The sequence below is a fragment of the Fukomys damarensis genome, unplaced genomic scaffold (assembly GCF_012274545.1).
Source record: "Fukomys damarensis isolate Sample0158 unplaced genomic scaffold, DMR_v1.0_HiC HiC_scaffold_30, whole genome shotgun sequence".
In the NCBI taxonomy this organism is placed as follows: Eukaryota; Metazoa; Chordata; class Mammalia; order Rodentia; family Bathyergidae; genus Fukomys; species Fukomys damarensis.
This window is the reverse complement of record NW_022900942.1, coordinates 31,774,826-31,796,963: the sequence shown is the minus strand read 5'-3', so window position 1 is coordinate 31,796,963 and position 22,138 is coordinate 31,774,826. Positions and strand designations below refer to the sequence as shown.

The following is a 22,138-nucleotide window of genomic DNA, read 5'->3' as shown; positions in this document are numbered from 1 at the left end:
CAACTCCACCGGTTCTTACCTTGTACCCTCCTAACCAAAATCACCTGGAGCAGAGCTCCAAGCCTGCTCACTGAGTATGTGTGACCCCAGGCCCAGTGGTGGATCTCACGTGTTTGGAAAATGCCGCTGCATTTCTCTAACAGTTCACTGTTTCATTTCATAAGATGAATGTCTTCTGTTTCTTCTGACTTCTCGCACTTCCGATACTTCTCACCATCCACCATTCTTAATGACTCATCTTCTTCCTTTATCTCACCAAGAAGAGCAGCGAAGCAGTCAGATAAATAGCATTCTTATCTTTGCATCAGATCTAATTGCCCTGTCTTGTGCTCCTGTCTGAGGATCTTATTGCTGTCCCTTCTCACTCGTGTAAGCACTCCTGTAATTATCCTTTCCCTTGCAAGCAGCACTAGTCCTGCCTGCTCACTGATTACACATTGACATACAAATATTACTATTCTCTCCTAAATCTAGAGAGTTTTAAAACTCTCCTGATACCACATCTCCCTCTACCTACAGCTCTTTTCATCTCTTTTACTGAAAAATTTAAGTGGTCTGTACTTACTTTCTCATCTTTGTAATCTTTATCAGTTTTGATGAGATTTTCACAATGAGTTGTGATTACCAATGTTATCAATATCTCTAAATATCAAATGAAATGATCAAAGCTCAGCTTTTCAACAAAATATGGGATAGATTCCCACTTATTTTTTCCCCTCGGACTTTCTTCCCTTGGCCTGTGATTTTCTGAAGGCCTCCAGTTTTCTGCCTCCCCATGGGCTACTCCTCAGTGTCCGCTCTTTGTTCTCATTGTTTTTACTTATCTCTTAAGAGTGGCAGAGTTCCCCCAAGGCACAGGCTTTAAAATTCCTCTTTTCTGTCTATATTAGCATCATAGCCAGTGTCATATAGGAGCAATGGCTTAATGCTATCTAACTGCTGGTGCCTCCCAAACTGGATCTCTATCCTCATCTTTTCCCAGAGTCTATGTCAACTTTTAATCATCTGTCAGCTCAGCCTCTCCAAATGGCTAAAAGGCACATCAGCTATGTTCAAGCCTGCAATTGCGCTTTTGTATAAACCCCTGTCCCCACTTCCAAACTGGATCATTGGGCTGTTTTCCTCATTTCAAGAAATGGTGCCATTGTTAATTCACTCATTCTAATCAGAAACTCTCATTTTATGTTTCTCGATTATAATATCCAAATTCAGTCTTTCACTTAATCCTATTCTTCCTGCTTTCAAAATTTGTCCCAAATTAGACCACTGCTTCCTATGTTTACTGCTTAGCCTTTAGCTAAGTCATCACCATCTCTTACAGAGTACCAGACCACTGTAATTGACTTATAAGTAGTCTCTTCTTTAGCTCTAGCCTCTTCAATCAGTTAACTACTGTAGCCTTCCAGTATGTGTATTCCAACATTTCACTCTTCTTTTGCTTCCTCTCCCATATACAACAGTAATGTTACCATGTTATAGAAGGCCCCATGTGATCCACCTCTGTGCTTATCTCTTACCTCATTTCCTGATAGTTTTTACTGTAATCAGTTACACCCAAGTACTCTCCCTCCTCTCTCTTTGAATGGCACCTTCCACCTCAGGGACTCTGCACTTGTTATTCTCTTTGCTTGAAATCTTTTTTTTTTTTTGCAACTGTTTACATGGCTCATCCTTCAAGTCATTCAAGTTTCTTTTCACTTGCTGTCTTTACAAGCAGGTCTTCCCTGACCACTGCCTAACAAAGCATCCCTGATCTCTCTGCCCTTCTTAGTCTACTTCATTATTTTATTAATGCATATCACCATCTTGCTTGCATTTTTGTGCTTCTTTGTCTATTTATTTACTTCCCATATTTTAATATATGCCCTCTATGAAAGCAGATATTTTGCTTATTTTGATCACTTTGTATCTCCAGGACTCACCTGACTCATGGTAAACACTCAATATACTTTCCCGGAGAAATTAATGAATGAGTTGTTAGTTTCTAATTAATACTATATGCCCTGCCTCCCCTGTGCTCCAATACATCTTCTCTCACTTTTATTATAATAATTACAAAAGCATGAATGGCATTTACAATGAATGCTAACTGTTCAGCTCATGGAAACGATACCATTATTATGCTTGATTTACTGATGAGGGAACTGAGGCTTGGAGAGATAAACTAGCTTTTAGTCACACTGCTAATAAAAAAATGGAGCCAGAATTTGGACTCAGAAATCTGGTTTCGGAGTTCTGCATGCATTTTCATTATTTTCCCAACTGTTATACTTAACAATGAGGTACTATCCATGATCTCAGATAGCTTTCACTACACAGAGATACTATGCCCTTAGCTGCCTCCTCTAGACACTTTCCTCCTGCAACTAAGTTCTGCCTGTACCTATCTTCTGCATCTTTCTTCTCAAAAATGACCATTATTAAGTATCTTTGCAGGACCTTTCTCTTCCCTATGTAACTTCCCCATCCAACAGGTTCCTATATCCAATTGATTTTTCTGTTATCTTTTATTTGTGGTGGTGGTGGGGGTAATACCAGGGCTTGAACTCAGGATTGTGCTTGCAAGGCAGGCGCGGTGCAACTGAGCTAAATCCCTGGCCCTGTTACAGTATCTTTTCAATCCCTATCTACTTATTCTAATTTTCTTCTGTTGCATATACTGGCACCTGAACTGCCAAGATAGCTGCATAATTAGTCTTTCTGTCTCTAGTTATCTTCTAGGTATTATGAATTTAACAACTCTGTGAATTTATCCAGTGGTTCCTACTGTCTATCAAAATAAAACAAATATTAAAAAAAAAAACACTACAACCTCTTCAGCACAGCACATTGAAATCCAGTTTTTTAAAGCTGCTCCTAATATGTACCCCAGCTCTTGCCAGGTCCACAAATGTATTAAGTATGTTCTAATTTTCAGTCCACCAATATGCATTGTCCTTCACTTGCTTTTTTCTGTCTGCACACTTCTTCACTTTGGGAATGACTCAGAGGAAGCCTGACCTAACAATATTTCCTGTCTTTACTCCATCTAGATATGATGACTCCCCTTTTCACATTTGAATAATGGTATTTTATTCCACTTTTGTGGGTTTTATGCACTGCCTTACTGCTCAGATATTCACATCCAAATATTTCCTCTTCTAACAGGTTGTAAATTACTTCGTAATAGGGCTGTAATGTATGCAATTCATCTTTGTGCTAGGTACTAAGATATGTGATATGTGGATACAAACTGATGCTTGCTAAATATCTATCAAATGAATGAATGAATAAGTAAGTACATTATAAGAATGCCTTCCAGTGTTTGTAACATATCAGGTTTTCAAGATTTTTTATAATCAGCTACAGATAGAATGAATGCCTTCTTTTTGATAGGTCAGTTAAAATTATTTTCATTGAACACCAAAAAACGTTTAGAAATAGCAATGAAATGCAGTCTAATGAGTATTGAGAACTTTTGAACATCATTCACCTAGTAAATATCTTGCTAATTATTATTTCATTTAATTCTCATAATATTATCATAATTGTCATTATTTCTATGAGAAAAAGGGTCTTGTACCACTTAAGCAATTCATACACCTGCGTATTCGCTGAACCTCTGGGCTGTACTGCTTTTTCAAAGATAAAGATGGATGTTGGGCCTTCTACTATTCATAATTTTTTTATTTTTAAATGATTTTTCAAAGTAGCATCTCTACCTTACAAACACAGAAACTAAGGTACTGAGAATCTGAACCCAAAGCCTGTGTTCATTCTGTCCTCTTCGTGGGCTATCTCATATTTTCATCTAAAGCTCTAACTTTAATTATGCACAAAGTAACAAACCTTGTCTTATAGTATCTCACCCTACAAAAAGACCACAAAATGGCCAGATAGTGAATTTCCTTACTTTCAATTATGAAATAATTCATGTACATGGTTTTGAATTGTTACATAGTTTTAACAAAATTTATTCTAATCAAGTTGTATTCTATTCTGAAATATCTCTCACACACACCACACACACACTCAGATACACACAAAGGTACCTCGGTGCGTGGTTCTGGGAAAGATGGCCACCTTCGTGTTCCTGAGGAGAAGATGGTTGTATTATGTTTGTCACCCAGTGCAGAGTTTCAGAAGGGAAGCAAAATTTTTCCAAATGCTTCTGTTCAGGAACCAAATTATTTGCAAACAGAAGCATTCGTGATCTAAGGTATAACGATAATATGTTCACCAAAAGACATATCCAAGAATGTATATGTTATTTGTCATAGCATATCTTTGTTACAGTGATTATGTAATAGTATATTCTAATGGGAGTGCCTACAACCCTAAAATTGAATAGATTAGAATTACAAAACACAAAGTGAAAAATCTCAGATATGATGTTTCAAGACCAAAATCAAATAGATCTCTGTGATTCAATTTGTGTAAAGTTTAAAGGCAGGCAAAATGATCTATGGTGTTAGGATTTGAAAGGGCAATTACTCTTTATGGGAGTTGCTCAGTGATAAGACGGATTATTGGATGGCTTCTGATAATGTTCTAGTTCTTGCTTTCAATGATGGATACTCAGCATTTCACTTCACTTTGAAAAAGCTTTAGGCATTACTGTTAATTTATTCCCACCTTTCCTTTCCATATGTATATTATTGTTCAGTAAGAAATGAAGAGGCAATAATGTGTGTGTGTGTGTGTGTGTGTTTGTCTAAATAAATGACATTGGCTGAGGGTACACTGTGTTCCCAGAATGTATGGTGAATGTTTATTAAAAATTTATTAAATTTAGATACATTGGCCTTACTCTTCCTTTGAAACACTACCTCTCAATTTGAACGCACTTAACCCATCGTTTTTTGCCACCTTCAGAAGCACTTCACTTCTGTAATCCTCTTTCGAGTGTATCTTTAGTTGTGCTGTGTTAGTTAAAAATGTTTACCTTTCATTGTCATTTTGACTTTGGGGAAAAGCCAGTAATTACATGGTGCCAGACCTGGTGAATAAGGTGGACAAGGATACTTGATTTGTTTTTTGTTTTTTTTTCAAAATTGCTGTACGTGTTTTAAACCAATTCAGGAATGGAGAAAATCAGGATAGTACAATGAAAGACACTCGTGAAAGAGGACTTCAGAACCGCTTCAGAATGTGGCAAGTATGATGGGACAAGAGTGTTGAAAATGAGGGGGCATGTTTTGAAGATGATTAATGCTAATGTGTCTTTCACTGTTGTATTTTTTAAAATTTAAGCATTCACCATATTTTTCAATTATACCACATAGCTCAGTGGTAGAGAGTGTATCTAGCATTTGCAAGGAATTCAGTTTTGTGCACAGTACTGAAAAAAAATACTTTTGTCACATGCATTCTTCTTTGATATTTACAGTGTGGTCATTGGTGAAACCATAGCCAACAAAAGGAAATTGCTTCAACATGTAATTGACTTCCAAATAATTTTTTAAGGTTTCTGATAAAATATTCACTTTGTGCCTAATAAAATTGGCCAGGCCTTAGAAAACTACAATGTTAAAAAATTGGAGATCTGTATCTTGGCAGAGCTACAATTTTGTTCAAAATAGTGGATAAATGTACTAAATGTTCTCATTTGTGATTAGATTTACTAGGGTCTCAAGTCTTCTTATGTCTTGTATAAACTAAGCCCATAGCATTATTCAGATTTCTAGTTGCATAGATAAAGATGTTTGCTGTTCCATTTGGGAATCATTATTTTGGTAAGATTATTTTTCTTTCTTCCTTGACATTTTGTAGCATACTCTATAAAATGTTAATTAGCAGATAAAATATAAGCTATCTGAAGTTGTTTTGTGTTGTTTAAAACCCACAGGGAAAATGTATTTAATTTTATGGGAGGGCAAAATCTGCTTATTTGTCAAAGATGATATTTCTTGGTTGAAAATAATAGGTGGCATATGCTGCTACTAGTCCCAAACACTTCACAGCTAAATAAGCTGATGCTTGTGAGGGCCTTGCCAGCTGATGGTTCAGGCTGAAAAACAAAGGTGTTGACTCCCCTGTCTAATGTTCCTGCATGCAAAATGGTGCTGAAGGCCAACTCTTTTTATAGTAGCCAAAATAATATTTTAAATGTTATCTCCTACAAAAAATTTAGAAGTGTCAGAAAGAATTTTTCTGAAATTGTAAAAGGATTTACACAGTCACATCCGGGCTGTCCCTGAAATCAGACTCCAAGACTGTGGTCGGTAATACGGAGGCTGATTGGTGAGCGCTTTCTGGGATAATGCCTATGTGAGCGTCGTTGGGCTGCATGGAGGAGAAAATGAACAGGTGAGGCAGGATAACAGAGGTGTTTTGCTTTGTGTTTAGATGTGCCCCGCCGCCCCCAAGCCTCATGTGGACTTTCTTTTTCAGAGGTAGTTGAACCTGGAATGTGTGACGCTGGGGTTAGGGCGGGTGATTACTAAACCAATTCATGTGAGTGGTTCGTGTGGCGCCGCCCTAATCCCGGTAGTCTGGATGAGATAAAAGGGGCAGAATGATGCTAATAAACCTTCTTGTTACCTTTGCTGCTTTGTGTGCACCGTGTTGTTTCTCCTCTGAGATGCTTGTCTGCCACCCCAGCCTCCGGGCTAGCTGACTATGGACTGAAACCTCTATGAACTGTAAGCCAAAGAAACCCCTTCCCCTTTAACTTTGGGTGTCGGGTATTTTGTCTCAGCAATGAGAGAGAAGTAACTGACCAAAGAGCTCTCAGCTGAGCCTGGACTGTCCTTTAGAATTATCCCAAATGAGGCAAGAAGGGGGCTGGCCTTCTGCACCCTGACTCATACAATCTTTGATGCAGTTTATCCTCAGGAAGGACTGGGAACCACACATGACTTTGGCCATGCATTTATCTGTGGTTGAGTTCCTGGAGAGCGATTGAGATTTATATTTGATCTCTGGAATGTTATGACATGATGAGATGAAACTATTTGTGTGGCCACTTCCAATTTATTTTCTTCTGTGAAATTCTGGAGCAGATGAAAGGATTGGAACTAGGATAAAATGGGTTTACAACCGATGATCTATAATTTAACCACTTAACACTTTATCCAAGCATCACTCAGGCAGCACCATTGTTTATGCTACTGACTATCTCAAGGATCACTTGGGCAAGTGTTGCATGCTTTAAATGTACCATACACTCAAAAATTATAAAATAAATTTAATAAAATTGTTGTTCTTATATTTCTTGTTATATTAAATTGACAAAAAATGCAATTTTTGGTCCTCCTAAATAATTGGACTGGTAATTGGTTAATGCGAGTGTTCATTGGACAGAATCCTCCTAAATTTCACTTTTCTTCTTTTTCTATTTTCCTATAAATATTTGAGAGAATAACAGTGTTACATTAGCTCTTAAAGGCAAAAGTATTCTCAGAAATATAGTGTAGAGTTTAATAAAAAAAAAAAACAGTTTTACTTTGAGCCTACTTACTAGTTGTGGGCTTTCGAGAACATTCACTATAAGAGTTTGCTTTCCACCCCCACCATCTGCTTTAGTCACACGTCTGCAGAACAAAACCATGGAATTGGAGATTTTATTGAGAAGTGAAATAAAGCTACATAAGAATAAGCATATCCTAAAAAGAGGAATTCTAAAGTACATTATATGCACGTATGAAAATATCACAATGAAACCCGATTTGAAAAACAAAACACTGGAGACCAATTTCCACACAGACACTGGAAGGGACTGCCCTGTGAGAGGGCAATCCCAGCCTCTGAGATACTCAATCCCAAGTTGGAGTCTGTTTTTCTTTTTTCTTTTATGAGGAATGAATACAAACAGCTGCTGTTTGATGTACCATGAACGTCAATTGCATACAAATTTTCCTTCATTCGGAACAGTAGGGATTTGGGGAAGGAACGTAGAGTTCTAAGCTCATTTAAATTTACATTAAGAATGGCAGCATTGCCTAACAGATGATTCCAAATACTAGTTGGATCCTAATGTTATTAAGATGGGATTTGTTTCTTCGATCCTTCAGTGACATGCTCTTTCCACCTTCACTGATTACTGTAAGAAGTAGTACTTTATATATCTATCTGCAGCCCCCTGCCCAAGGCTATGTGCATTCCACAGTGCTCTGTGCAGTACAATAGTTTGGTACACTAAGGGGCATAAAAACATTGAGAATGAATGAGAATGGAAAGCACAGAATTTGTTTCTTGGTGGTTTTTATAAACAAATGACTTTTTAAATAAAATTGATTAGTAATTTTATTGGATTTGTGATTTTAGGGAGAATTTCACAAGGCCAGAAATAACTGCTTTCTCAAAGGTATAGCAATTAATCAAGTGGGGAGCTGGCAAAGAGTTAGCAAAGTAAAGAATTTTTAGGTGATGGAGTGTGAAAAGAATACAAACAGCATTTAGAAAGATTTTCTAGAACAATGAAGTACAGATCCCTTTCTAAGATTTATGTCACCGATTTTTTTTTTTCAACTCAAACATTTCAACAAGAAAATGCGCTATCTTCAATCCAAGAACTTTCCCATCTGAGTCAAAGTTTTTTGGGGAGGGTTTGGGGTAACATAAATATTTAAAGCCAGTGGGATCACAGTATCTTGGGAATAGCACCTGGTATGCTTAGAAGCAAACACTGTGATATGTTGAGCTCATGTCAAAGGAATTTTATGGACCCGGTCTAGGATTTATCTTCCCTCAGCCTCCCTCGTCTTTATGCTAATACGTATGGTGTAAAAGAGTATTCTCAGGTATTAGTAACTATTTCATATTTCTGGACTTCATAGACATAGCTCCTTTAAAAATACCTCCATTCAGATGTCCAGTATAAAGGAGGTGAAAGCTATGGGAGGTTGTGGAAGCCTTAAACTTCCCTGCTGCCGGTGGACAATGTTTGATCCATCTTCACAGATAACCTGTGATAGTTACTGACTCAGTCACCTCCATATGATACCTCATCCTGTGACATGGAGATAAACCACATTAAAAGTGGGGTCGCTCTAGCACTACTCAGGTAAATGAAGGGCCTTTCTTTAGCTCACTATTAACAAACCTAATTTGAACCCAGTGTTTGCTTTATGATCATAAATGCAGTACTCCTCCCTGTGACAAAAGCTTTCATGTCTGATCAAAAAGATTTTACCGGGTTATAATTCTCCTAAGTTCAAATTTGAAATAAGAACTACTAATTTTTCCTCTATCTTGACAAATTGCACTCTTCTTTTCAATTGTAAAACTGGATATTTTGAACAATATTTTCTATCAAATGCTATTCAACCCAGTCACGGGTGGACATATTGGCGCCCCACAAATTAGTAACAATAACCAGTCATCCTGGACGACTGGTTTCTGACCCCACAGTTGTTATACTTCTTTGTGAATAATCTCTTTCATTCTTAAAACCCCACTGTAAAGTCAGTATTGTTATCATCCCCATTGTACAGATGAAGAAACTGAGAAATAGCTTCAATAATTTCCTCATGTCAATAGATAGTTAGGTACATCTGACTAATTACTCTTATAATGTAGCAATATGAAACAATGTTCATTTAATCAACATTTTTCAGTATCAGGATTCCAAAAGCAAATTAGCTAGGTGGCTCGTGCTTAAAGGTTTATTGCAGACTGAGTGAGGGCCTGAAGTCTTCAGCACTGAGCCTCCCCAAGGTCTGTGAGCATTTGCTTACGACGTGACACCAGGCAGATACTTCCAACTGAGTGTGTGACTTCAGAAAGTAAGACCAAGAAGCAGAGAGGGACTGAGACAGGGAGCAAGACAGCACCCTTTTTAACTTGTGAGAGTGACCTACTACCCCTTCTGTCACATTCTACAGTTACTAGGCCAACCCTGGTGATATATATGAAGGGACCCCACAGGGAAGAAAATGCCGTGGGGTGGGTTCATTGGTAGCTGTTTAGATACTGCCTGTAACGCTCGCTCACAGGTGGCACAGCTAGATGATGGACCCAGGCAATTTGACCTGAGCACCTGGGTTTTTCACCCCTATGTCAAGGATGAGTACAAAGCACATATTTGTGCGTGTTAATAGTCACAATGGAGGATGCCATTCTTGCTTGTCAAAGAATCCCTGCAAATATGAAGATTATATGACTATCTATCAAGGGCAATAGGCAATTTCTTAATGTTCCATGTGATACATAAGTCGTTACAGTAAAGATATGGCAAAGAGAGGCAGAATGAAAAATCCTTTTGCTTAACTTTTCACTCCAACCTATCATTATCTTTATCATATTTGTCCCCACCTCCTCCTCAGCATATCTCTCAATCCTGTCAAGTATCACATTAAGAAATATCTAGGGAGGGTTTAGTCCTTAAAATTTGTAACAATAAAAAAGTCTTCACTTTAGATTTCTTGTAGGTCGCATTTAACGCTAACATTTTTAAAAGATTGTTGTAAAAGTTTTCAAATACCACAGTGCCCTGTTCAGGGACCTAAGTAATTTGGTAAGGGAATTTCTACTTGAAAAATCTTTGTGCATCAGTGTCAGATATAAATTCAATTGTCAGTAAGCTGTGTCAGAAGAGATTTCTTGTCATATTTGGCCAGAGAGCAGAGATTTATTGAAAGTGCTTGGTGATATGGGTCTCCCAGTTGTTTTACGTAAGCATAGTACTGCAGTGAATGATTTAAATTGGGTGTGTATGTATGTGTGTTTGTGCGTGTGTGTGTGTATTGTGTGTGTGTACATTTTTTTTTTCTGGCTCTCAGAACTGATATATAAGGGGGAAATGCCAAAGCATACTTCAGTACGTAGTCCTTTATCCAATTTACTTTAGGATGATTATTTTTCCAACAACTGTGTTAAAAGTAAATGTCAACCTCTATACCCTTTCAAAAATGAATCATAGATCAAAATACCTCCAAAGCTGAAGTTGTAGAACTGACTGTTCTATGTCAAAACAATAAGCATTTTTGAGATCCATAAATAGAAAAGATTTATTATTTTTCAATAGTTTTACCCACATCAGTGGCCATAATGAGAAAGTATTAGTAAAATTTCTTTCTTCAATAATGAATGACTTAAAACAGAATATAAATCTAATCTCCTGGATTCTCTCAGTTCTCTAATTTATAGATTTTTGTGGCTGGCCAAATTCTTTCATGTTTTTCTTTTCACATTTATGTGGCTTCCATATTAGAAAATAGTTGTGAAAAAATGCTTTTTACTAAATGTAGTGTAAAATATTAGTTCATAATAAATTTTTCCTTATATTGATAAGCCACAATGTGTGGAGTGGGTGCCATCTATATCTAAGGAAGATGATTATTGGCATGTTTATTTATGAGTACAAATTGTCAATACAGGGAATACTTTAAAACCTAGCAATCATACTTATTGGTTATCCAATGACCTTGTTTGATTAGTAAAATAGGTCAAATAAATCAACTGCCTCAGATTATAATTTGTATTGTATAAAAATGAATTTTATGCCAACCTGTGATTCTTGTTTATAAATATGTTCAAGTATATTATCATTGTTAATATTATTATTACAGTTATGAGAACTATACAACACAGGACACTAAATAATACATCAAAAACAAGTCTCCAGTTGGTTAAAATACCAGATTTCTAAATATTGCTCCTAGAAAACTCCCTCTTATTATCTTAATTGAGGAATAAAGTGTCTCTAGTATTGTACTGCAAAAGAAACAGACAGCAAAATTATAACCTCTTTCTTTAAGGAATTTGTAATAATTTTGTTTTGGCTGCTTTCTGACTTCAACCCGAGTCTTTTTAAAATGTCCTTGTTCTCTTTAAATACATATTTTTTATTTTTCTACAACTGTCTATGTTTCGGTATATCCATAATTTATTCTCTATAGCTTATGTTTTATTGAGACATTGTGCTATCATTTATTCTCCAATTTTCATTCATTTTTTTCTAAAATAATTGAAAAAAATCTATCCTTTCATACATTTTAAATTTAACATTTACAATATTTTGTCATAACTGTATCTGCGAAAGTTGTACTTTTTCTGGTTTATCACTCTTTTAAGAAAATCCAAATGATAAAACAGTGGTTTGATATCACCATAGTGGTTTCATAGTGGATATCAAAAGAGTGGTTTGATCGCCATCATCCCTTTTAAAACTGCACGAGGAGGTTTCTCTCTACTCGAGGGAAGTTGGCAACACTCAATTTTCTCCTTGAACTACTGCCTATAGTTCACTTTCTCTACTGAATATATCTGTGTTTATGATGCAGAATCTCTTATTGATCATGTCTTCTTTGCAGCATAAAATGTTTACAAACTGAAAATGTATATTATGCCCTATGACCATAAGTCTTTAACTGTTTTCATCTCTTTCTCAGTTAACATTACCATTAGTGTTTCTGTACAGCTGTATGTAAAGTAAGGGTTTATTAGAATTTCACCATTTAGTGACATGAGTGGGGCATTTTGTGCTTTAATTTTACATATCCATGTCGAATGCTATTTACTACATGCATTCTTTTTCAATGTTTTATTGTTTTTGCTAAACCTTGCTTGCATTTGTATGGGTATTTTAATAATGAGTTTTTCCCTACCAATGTCTCAGTGATTTTTCTTCTCACAGCTCACTGTGAACTCTCCTCCATCCAAAGTCATTTTTGATCATCTTGTCACTCTCACCTAGATAAGGTCTTCCTGTAATTATGCTGCAAGAAAGTTTTAGAAACCTCCTGATTTGCAAAATAATTCGTTATTAATTCAAGTGTCTTATTTTTGTATTTTCTGGATGGTGCAGCAATCAATATGAAGCTGTACCAAGACTTAGTGAATAATGTAATATAGACCCACATTTTTTTCTGCTTAGAAGTATAGTAATCCAATGTGATTTATATCTAAAATGATGAATGTGATTTTTAAAAATCTTTTCTTTTGGAAAATATGCATGCATGTAAAGTAAAAAGGGGTTTATGGAGAAAGCTCAGAGAGTCTCTATGAAGCTACATGTTGCTATGAATAATGTACTTGGACTTGAGACTCTAAAAATTTAGCCATTTATGATTGTTAGGTAGATGCATAGGATTAAAAATAATAATGTAATGCTATCTTTGTTTTGCAGCTGTTGTGAGTGCCATCCCAGTGCCAACCCTAGAAAGTGCTCAGTATCCTGGAATCCTCCCATCTCCTACATGTGGATACCCCCACCCACAGTTCACTCTCCGGCCTGTACCATTCCCAACGTTGTCAGTGGACCGAGGTTTTGGATCAGGAAGAAGTCAGTGTAATGCATGTTTCATTCTTTTTATTATGAAAAAAATGAATAGCAAGATGTCTCGTCAAATATGTAGCATTTTGTTCTTGTAACTTGCTAAGGTTGATTTACCTATGACTTTGGTATGAGAATTTTCTTTTCCAACGTAATTGTCTTTTGGATCCTAGCTACATGCTTTTAGACTGATGCCCCAGGGCTCCTTCCACAGCACAATTCATTGACATTATGAGGTGTGTTGGCAATAGAGGCCAAGTGATTCCATAAAACAGTGATACAGAGGATGCTTTAAATTAATATATCCCATTAACTTGGAAGTTAATAATCAAGGGATAGCACCATTGTGGTTTTATTTAGTATCTGTTAATTACACAGAGATATTTCTCATTGATTCTCAGTGAACCAATATACTTGACGAACACTTTGGTTTTCTTTAATCACTTAAGCAATACTTTTTCAGCTTTTAATTATTGAGAGGGAAAAGATTTCCACAGTAGTGTTTCATTTATCTGAAGGAAGGCAGGAATGGGGGGGTGAATCTTAAACTGTTATATGCACCCTAGTGATTTCTCCTGTGCCACTGACTTTTTTCCTTTGAGCACAGCATTTTTAAATCGATTTTATGGCTTTCATCTCTTAGTTAAGAACAGGTGACTCAGCAGCTCATATGAGAGGGAATATGTTTGTAATAGATATGATGGTAACAGCAATAAAATATATTTGTGAAGTAAGCTATATTTTGTCCAACTCAACAGGGGCATCTCTAAGAAATCATAAATTGTCTACTTGTAGCAAGGTTAAAATTAAAAGGCATCAAAATTCTGCCAAGGAAGAATTAGATTCATTTTCCTTTTTCTCACTGCACATCATATCCACAGAATAGAGTTGTGTGCAAAAACTCAGGGAAAAATCACCTCCTAAACGACATAGAAGGGAATATATGAGAAACATGTGGAAAGTCTAACACAAATTTCCACCTCCCAAATACAACTAGACATGTGATTCCAGTTAAAAAATTGACTCATAAGTTCCTTCTTCACTTTTTAAACAGAAGGTTTTGCTAAGTGGCACACGCCTGTAATCATAGCTACTCAGAGGCTACAGCAGAATTGCAATTTCAAGACCAGCCTGAGCAACTTAATGAGAACTTGCCTCAAAAAAAAAAAAAGTTGTTTTTACTCTATCACTTATATTTTATGACTTTATAAAAAAATGTGTAGCATGGTCTTTTCTCTGGTCTCTCTGGTGTGACTGACCCAAGCCAAGATTATTTTTAATCAGTAATTATTTTGTCGTGTATTCATTTTTCTCTTTGAAAAACATATTGTCCTCTTCTAAAACTTTATTCATTGAATTCCAACATTCCATCCACACCTTCCTTTATTTTCTTGATTTGGTGCAACATGAAAAATATTATTTTATTAAACCATGGAGCAAATGACCGTAAATGCAATAGACTGATAAAAATGTGGGGCTTTTTACCCTTATGGTTAAAAAAAGATTTACTCTCACACTATTTTAGCGTTTTTGATAGTGGAAAAGCTGTGTAGTAGGTATACACATAGAAAAAGCTGGCTTTTACAAGTGTAGAAACTCTTTCTGCAAAGTTATCTGAAAGACTTCTGAGTTTCTTAGAGATAAATTACTAAAGCCCTGCTCCAAAGACTTGCTGCTTTCTAAAGTCACAATGTCAGATTTCTCCCCGACTCTAAGAAAAGGGAAGCTATTCTATGTACATTTGCATTTTATGTGTTTACTAGCACATCAATATTTGTGATGGACAAATAATTCCTCTTCCAAGTAAGAAACTGTAGTTCTTTTCTTATCCTTTGCAGGAAAATGGGAACCAGTGAATAGCATCACTGTACTTTGAAACCTTCTAAAATAGGTAGTGTTGGGACCACAGATCATTTATAAACTGGTGCCCACCTTCCCTCATCTTTGAAACAAGTAGTTAGTAGAGAAATGTATGTGATTCCACTATCCCTTTCAGTTCTATTATCTTGATTGGTGGGAAATATGTTCAGGCTACATTTCTGACCTTGTTTTCCCACAAATTGTAAGTCAACTAACAAATGGCATTGACAGTCAGGAATGAAGTGGCATCCCTGGACGATGCCCCAGGGTACTTTAAAAAAATCCAGGCTATGAGGAACTGGATTACCCAAAAATATTGCATGATGCTGTACTTCTGAGATTAATAAGGGAATCGAGAATTTAGAGGTCTGCATGTCTCAGAGTCTCTGTTTAGAGTTATTGGTATGCTATATTTCTATCAAATATTTCAGTTTTTAGATAGAAGAAAAATCCTCATTGCTATTTTTGCAATATTTTACCAGCTATTCTGTAGCAATTATGTGTGTTGACATTGATTATTATAAAGTGCCTTAAGATTTGACTCTGCCGTGTAATTGTAGGCTATTTGTACAATGAATTCAGACTAGATTATCATTTGAACGAGTGCCTTGCCAGCACCTATTTGTTTCTCATTCTGTATTCTGAATTGCACTTCATGGGTAAAAGTACCTTTTTTTGCTCTCAGAGCTCTTACCCAGCTAAATGTCATGACACTGAGCCAATTTGTTTTGCATACTTGTTCTGGAGCTGGCACCTGAACTGGTCAAACAGGTTCATCTGAAATGAGAGCATTTCTCTGGTGAAGAAGTTGCTACTGTGTTTGTTAAAGGATTTTCACTGCCTGAAATGCCAGCCAGTTTTGAAAAATATTTATTTTGCTCCAACAAAAATATAAGAATTATGAATTATCTATGAAAACTCATGTGCATTGTGACCATTTTGGTTTTTGTTTGTTTGTTTGTTTTTCCAGCTTTGAGTTTATTGGTACATTTTAGGGATACAGTACAGTTACATTCATTGTTGGGATCTTGCACCTCTACAGGACAGGTCTTGGTTCTCATTTTTTCCCCTTGTCCCTGCCCTCAATTCACCCCCTCCTCTCCTCCTCATCTACAAACACTTTATTTCCATCTTTTTATTATCTCACATTTTTTTCTTATCCCTTATTATCCTTGCTCTACCCATCCCACCTTCCCTACACCTTTAGCCCTTTTCTTCCCATTTCACAATGTCAGTAATCTTATTAGGATCTTATGTATTATTGCAGTTTATTCACACCAGAGAAACTATTCGGTGTTTACATATGTGTGCCTTATTTATTTCACTTAGGAGTATATCCTCAATATGTATCCATTTTCCTATGAGTGAATCTATTTTCTCATTCTTTATGGCTGAGTAATATTCCATTTTATAGAAAAACCACATCTTTATCCAGTTTCCAACTGATGGGCAAATGGGCTGTTTCCAAGTTTTAGCTATTACAAACTGTGCCACTATAAACACAGGTGCGTATACATCACTGTGATACAATTCTTTTAGGTCTTTTGGAAAGATACCCTGCAGAGGGATGGCTGGGTCAAATGGAACCTCCAGTCCAAGCTCTTTGAGGTATCTCTATATTGATTTCCATAGTGGTTGTACCAGTCTGCACTCCCACCAACAATGGGGAAGGGTTCCTTTTTCTCCACAACCCCACCAACATTTGTTATTGTGTGATTTCTTTGTGGGGAGGTGGAATCTCAGTGTTGTTTTCATCTGCATCTCTCGAATGACCAGTGATGTGGAACATTTTTTCATATTTTTACTTGCTGCTTTTACTTATTTGTCTGAGAAATGTCTGTTCATTTTGGATGTCCATTTTTGAATTGGTTCTTTATATTTGGGGGTGCTGATTGTTCTGAGTTATTTCTATATTCTAGATAAAAGTCCTTTGTCTTAGGAGCAGCTGGTAAAAAGTTTTTCCCACATTGTAGGTTGTCTCTTAGTTCTGCTGATGGTTTCTTTTGCAGCACAGAAGCTTCTTAATAAGATGAGATCCCAGTTGTTGATTCTTTCTGCTAGTTCCTGTGCTACTGAGGATTTGTTCATAAAGTCTTTTCCAATACCAATGTCTTCCAGAGTTCTGCCTAACTTATCTTCCAGCAAGTTTAGTGTTTATGTTTTAATATTTAGTCTGTGATCCACTTGGATTTTAGTTTAGTGCACAGTGAAAGATAAGGGCCCAGTTTCAATCTTTGGTAGGTTGAGGTCCAGTTTTTTCAACACCATTTATTAAAGGCTATCTTACCTCCAGTGGGGATGGTCAGCTTCTTTGTCGAAGATGAGGTAGCTGAGTACACCTGGAGTTGTTTCTGTAGCTTCCAGTCTTTTCCACTGATCCTCAGGTCTGTTTCTTTGCTAGTATCATGCTGTTTTTATCACAGTGGCTTTGTAGTATAGTTTCAAATTGGGAATTGTTATACCTGGTGCCATGTGTCTGTTGCCTAGGATGGCTTTTGCTATTCTAGGTCTCTTATGGTTCCAAATGAATTTTTGGATTCTTTTTTCTAGTTCTGTGAAATATAGTGTTGGAATTTAAATTGGCATTGCATTGAATCTGTATAGCATTTTTGGTAGTATGGCCATTTTCACTATGTTGATTCTTCCTACCCAGGAGCAGGGAAGATCTTTCCATTTTTTTATATCCTCTTCAATTTCTTTTTTCAGAGTGCTATAGTTTTCAGTGTAGAGATCTTTTGCTTCTTTTGTTAGATTGATTCCCAGATACTTCATTTTTTTCGATACTATTGTGAAGGGAATTGTTTCCTTAATTTCTCTCTCAGTGAGTCTCTTAATTGTGTACAAGAAGGCTGTTGATTTTTGGGTGTGGACCTTGTATCCAGCTACTCTACTGAATCTGTCAATTAGGTCTAGAAGTCTTTCGGTGGAGTTTTTTGGGTCTTCAGTGTAGACCATTTTGAACAAAACAAAACCAGTGCCTTTCACCCAGGGATTTAGGTAATTTCTTTCCAACTGGGGATGATACGAAGGATGGATCTCGTCATGGCGCTTGTCCTTTTCCGTTAAGGCCCGGTTATGGTGATCCCACTGGGAATCACAATATCCAGGTAGAACTTGGCACTGCAAGACTGAGCATGCAGAGAATGTTTATTTTTGGAGAGGCTGATGAAGACCAATAAGTATAAAAGAGCAGGATTGGGAGTGGACAGCATAATTTCAAAGATATCATATTTATATGATGTACGAGTCTTTGTCAAAATAAGAAACTGGGTTTCAAAGGAATTTTAAAAATACATGCAAATTTTATTAAAGTGATCATGATAATATAATATTTCCCTTGAAAATGCAAAAGAAATAGACAATAGGGGAGGGAGAAAAATAAAGGAAATCAAAATATTCCTTTAATGCTAAAACAGGTTCTAAAACATATGGATTAATTGTAGCCCACATTTCATAGATTTACCTAAGGTACATATCACTAGAAAATTGTGAAATTTCTTACCTCGACAGATGATGATATGAATCCTTCAATAAGAATCAGCCTGTGGAAGATTAAAAGGGATCAGAGAGAAGCAGCCTTGGGAATAGAGAGACCTTCCCTCAAGTGGAAAGCAAAGGGTTTTAAGCCTTCCCAGACTTTTTCCCTGGAAGATTATGACCATAACTCTTTTTGTGTGTGTGTGTGTGTGTGTGTGAGGTATAGGGGATCGAACCCAGGCTTTCACTAAGCTATAGACTTTTTCCCTGGAAGATTATGACCATAACTCTTTTTGTGTGTGTGTGTGTGTGTGTGTGTGAGGTATAGGGGATCGAACCCAGGCTTTCCCACTAAGCTACATCCCAGCTCCCTCTTTAAAATTTTGCAACAGGGTATCACTAAATTCCTCAGGCTGAGCTCAAACTTGCAATCCTCCAGCCTCAGAATCCTGTAATTTCAGGCATATATTATGATGCTCAGTTTTATAAATCACTTTTGAAACATAATTTTCTCCATCCTTAGGATTATCTCTGTAACATCTTCTGGAGGAGCCTGTTTTTCCCCTTCTGCGCTCTTCTGCACTCTTAACACTTGATAAGCATCCTGTAGCACTTGAGATTTGAAGGAGACCCACATTAAAGTGGACCTTCTTATGGTGACAAGAGAGTAAAAAAGCCATCACTCTTGGGCCAGTGGCACCAAGTTTCAGATTGGGATTTGGCTAAATAATCAACTCTTTATTTGGAAAATTAGCCACAAGTCATTTCCTCCTTTAGATCACAGTGAAGGTGGTTAAATGCAAACACAATAGTGTTCCTCCCTCCTCTAGTCTTAGGATCCTAGGTAGTTTATTGTCTTTATTACATTTACTCACCTGTTCGAAGAAATCTTTTATGAAGTCTCTCTTTTTTTTGGCTGTCATTACTATATTGCTACCTCCTGTCCTCAGCCAGCCCTACAACTTTCCACCTCTATTTTTGAGTAAGGTAAGCCGGTGATAACTCAGTGACCAAAAAGACTCCTGACCCCTTCTAAATACAGATAAATGAGTAAAAATACCCTTGAGACACACATTTCACTTCTGCATGTCTTTATACTATGCTTTGATCTTTTGTATCTTTCATCTCTACTCCCTGCAGCATTATCAGGTTTTCTATCTCCTCTGCCCTTTGTTCCGAGTGTCCCAGAGAGATGTCCCAGAATTAACTCCTAAATTCATTATCTGGAAATATTTCCTGGTTAAAATCTCTTTTGAAAGTAAGATATATTATCTTTCTCAATGTACCCAAGAAAACTTTCTTAAGAAATAAATCATCAGAAACACTCATATGACGTTAACATTTACAGCCAGTAGGCATCTGCTCTCATTTGCAGTTTAACCCAGACCTGTTGACTTTGAATATGAATGAGTACTTAAGTTTATTCAGATCATCCTTAGCAAGAGAAATCGCCTTGAAAATATTTTAGTCTACTCAACTGTGTTCTCTGAAAAAAAGGTGCATTTCTATATACAAAGCTGTCTAAAAGCCCATAGGCTGTCACAAATGACTATGTGAAACCTCTTCAACTATAGTAATCTGCCTGAAAATTACAAGGTTTGCTACCAAGTAGGAAAAATCATAATTCTGCATCTAGGCCAACTTGTTCCAGTGAAGTCATTCCGCATATATGTTTTAGCTAGGTGTGCCTCTATTTTGTTATGGGAGATAATGATAGTGGTTATTATTTGTATCATTTTATTAGCATTGCCTCTGAGCACCCTATAACTCTGATTTGTGTGACAGTTGACATGGCATGTTTAAATCACAGAAAAATTGGCATATGGGCTGGTAGATAATAGTGCAGCTGTAACTGGGTTTGGTACATTGAATTTCACTGACACTGCTACTTATGAAAGGAGAAATAACTCTTTTTTCTCACCTCATCACTTATGATTACAGAGCCCAGACAATTCAAGTAATATAGTGAGTGCTAACTGTATGTTACTACTCTCCAGCTCTGACCCTCCGGATCTTTTTCTAGCATTTAAAAGGGAAGTGTTAATCATACTGCATAAATACCTGAAGGTGAAGGGATGAAGATGTCTGTAACTTGGAGAAGAGATTGACCAAATCCTCTAGTTTGTCTCTGAACTAATTCAAGAGAATTAGAGAAAGCACAGATTTTTGTCTCCATTGCAGCAGTGAGTGAAGGACCCACCACCCAACAAGCACCCATGCTGCCCCCAGCCCAACCGGAGCATCCCAGCAGTGAGGAGGCACCAAGCAGAACCATCCCCACGGCATGTGTTCGACCAACTCATCCGCTTCGCAGCTTTGCCAACCCTTTGCTACCTCCACCAATGAGTGCAATAGAACCGAAAGTCCCTTACACACCGCTTTTGTCTCAGCCAGGTAAAGTAACCCACATTTTCTTACCTTTAGATTCTTGTTATAGTTGGTGCTTGTACTTCACTGTGTGGGGGTGCCTGAGAAAACCGAGAGGTAATACGTATTTTTGACACTGATGGCATGTTCTTTGCGCTCATGTTTGATACTGATGTTTGTCATAGAGTTCTGAACTATGTGTTTTATAAGAAGAACTGGCTACTGGTAGGTGCTTTTCATGCATTTGGAAAGTTGTTCATGAATCCTAGATGCCCATCCATCACTTTTACTGTACTTCAGGGACCTAGAAATATTTCTGATTCCCTCACTCTTCATTCTGCTATATGCATTCTAAGATCTAACACTAAACGCCAAGACTAGGTACAAAATTCTGCAAAATGACTTCTTAGAGAAACAGATTTAATCTCATCATGTGTCACCTCCCAGGTGCCTTTAGTTACCATCTTCCTAAGTCGAAGTACATGCACCAGAAAGGAGTGTCAGAACCAGTGTAGACTCTAATTTTAGAAATGAAGACATCAGTATTTAAATAGGTAGGAATTCATGTATCTGTGATGTCTTGCTAGGAAAATCAAATGACAAGGATGAGGACCAGAGGCCTACATTGGCAGTGCAGTGCTATTTTTATTATCTCAGTTGGTATCCAACAGGGAGGAAGGAGGGCTGAATTTGTTTGTTAGAAGCTGAAAAAAGAGAGCGGGGGAGAAGTACAGAGCAAAAAACGAGGAAGGGGAAAATACTGCATGGGTAGAATGAATGACAGGTCAATTGATAATTAGATACATACAGATAAATATGTAGTGCTTTAAATGATAAGGAACTTCAGAATAATTCTAAACAACTCCAGTATATCTGGCACAGAAAAATAAAGCTCAGTGATTCTAATTTAATCAGGAAGCTGAACTGGGATAATCCACATTGTAAAAATATACCGAAATAGTTTCCCTGGTGTGAATAATGTGCAATAATACATAAGATCCTAATAAGATTACTGACATTGTGAAATGGGAAGAAAGGGGCTAAAGGTGTAGGGAAGGTGGGATGGGTAGGGGAAGGGTAATAAGGGAAAAGAAAAAAATGTGAGATAATGAAAAGATGAAAATAAAGTGTTTGTACATGGGGAGGGGAGGAGGGGGTGAAGGGAGGACAGAGGTAAGGGGAAAAAATGAGAATGAAGACTTGCCATGTAGAGGTACAAGATCCCAACCATGAATG

General features: G+C 36.9%; 1 protein-coding gene across 3 annotated transcripts in view; it reads left to right on the top strand.

Annotated features, from left to right (window-relative positions):
* Positions 1-22,138, top strand: part of Dcc (DCC netrin 1 receptor) — a 1,126,179-nt gene that overhangs the window by 1,070,197 nt on the left and 33,844 nt on the right. The window contains exons 26-27 of one of the 3 annotated variants that reach the window (XM_033757479.1): positions 13,052-13,207; positions 20,720-20,929. In XM_033757479.1, the coding sequence (XP_033613370.1) occupies positions 13,052-13,207; positions 20,720-20,929 (366 nt within the window). Of the gene's footprint in view, positions 1-13,051; positions 13,214-20,716; positions 20,930-22,138 lie in introns of all 3 variants that reach the window. The other 2 variants (XM_033757478.1, XM_033757477.1) reach the window with 2 other exon arrangements.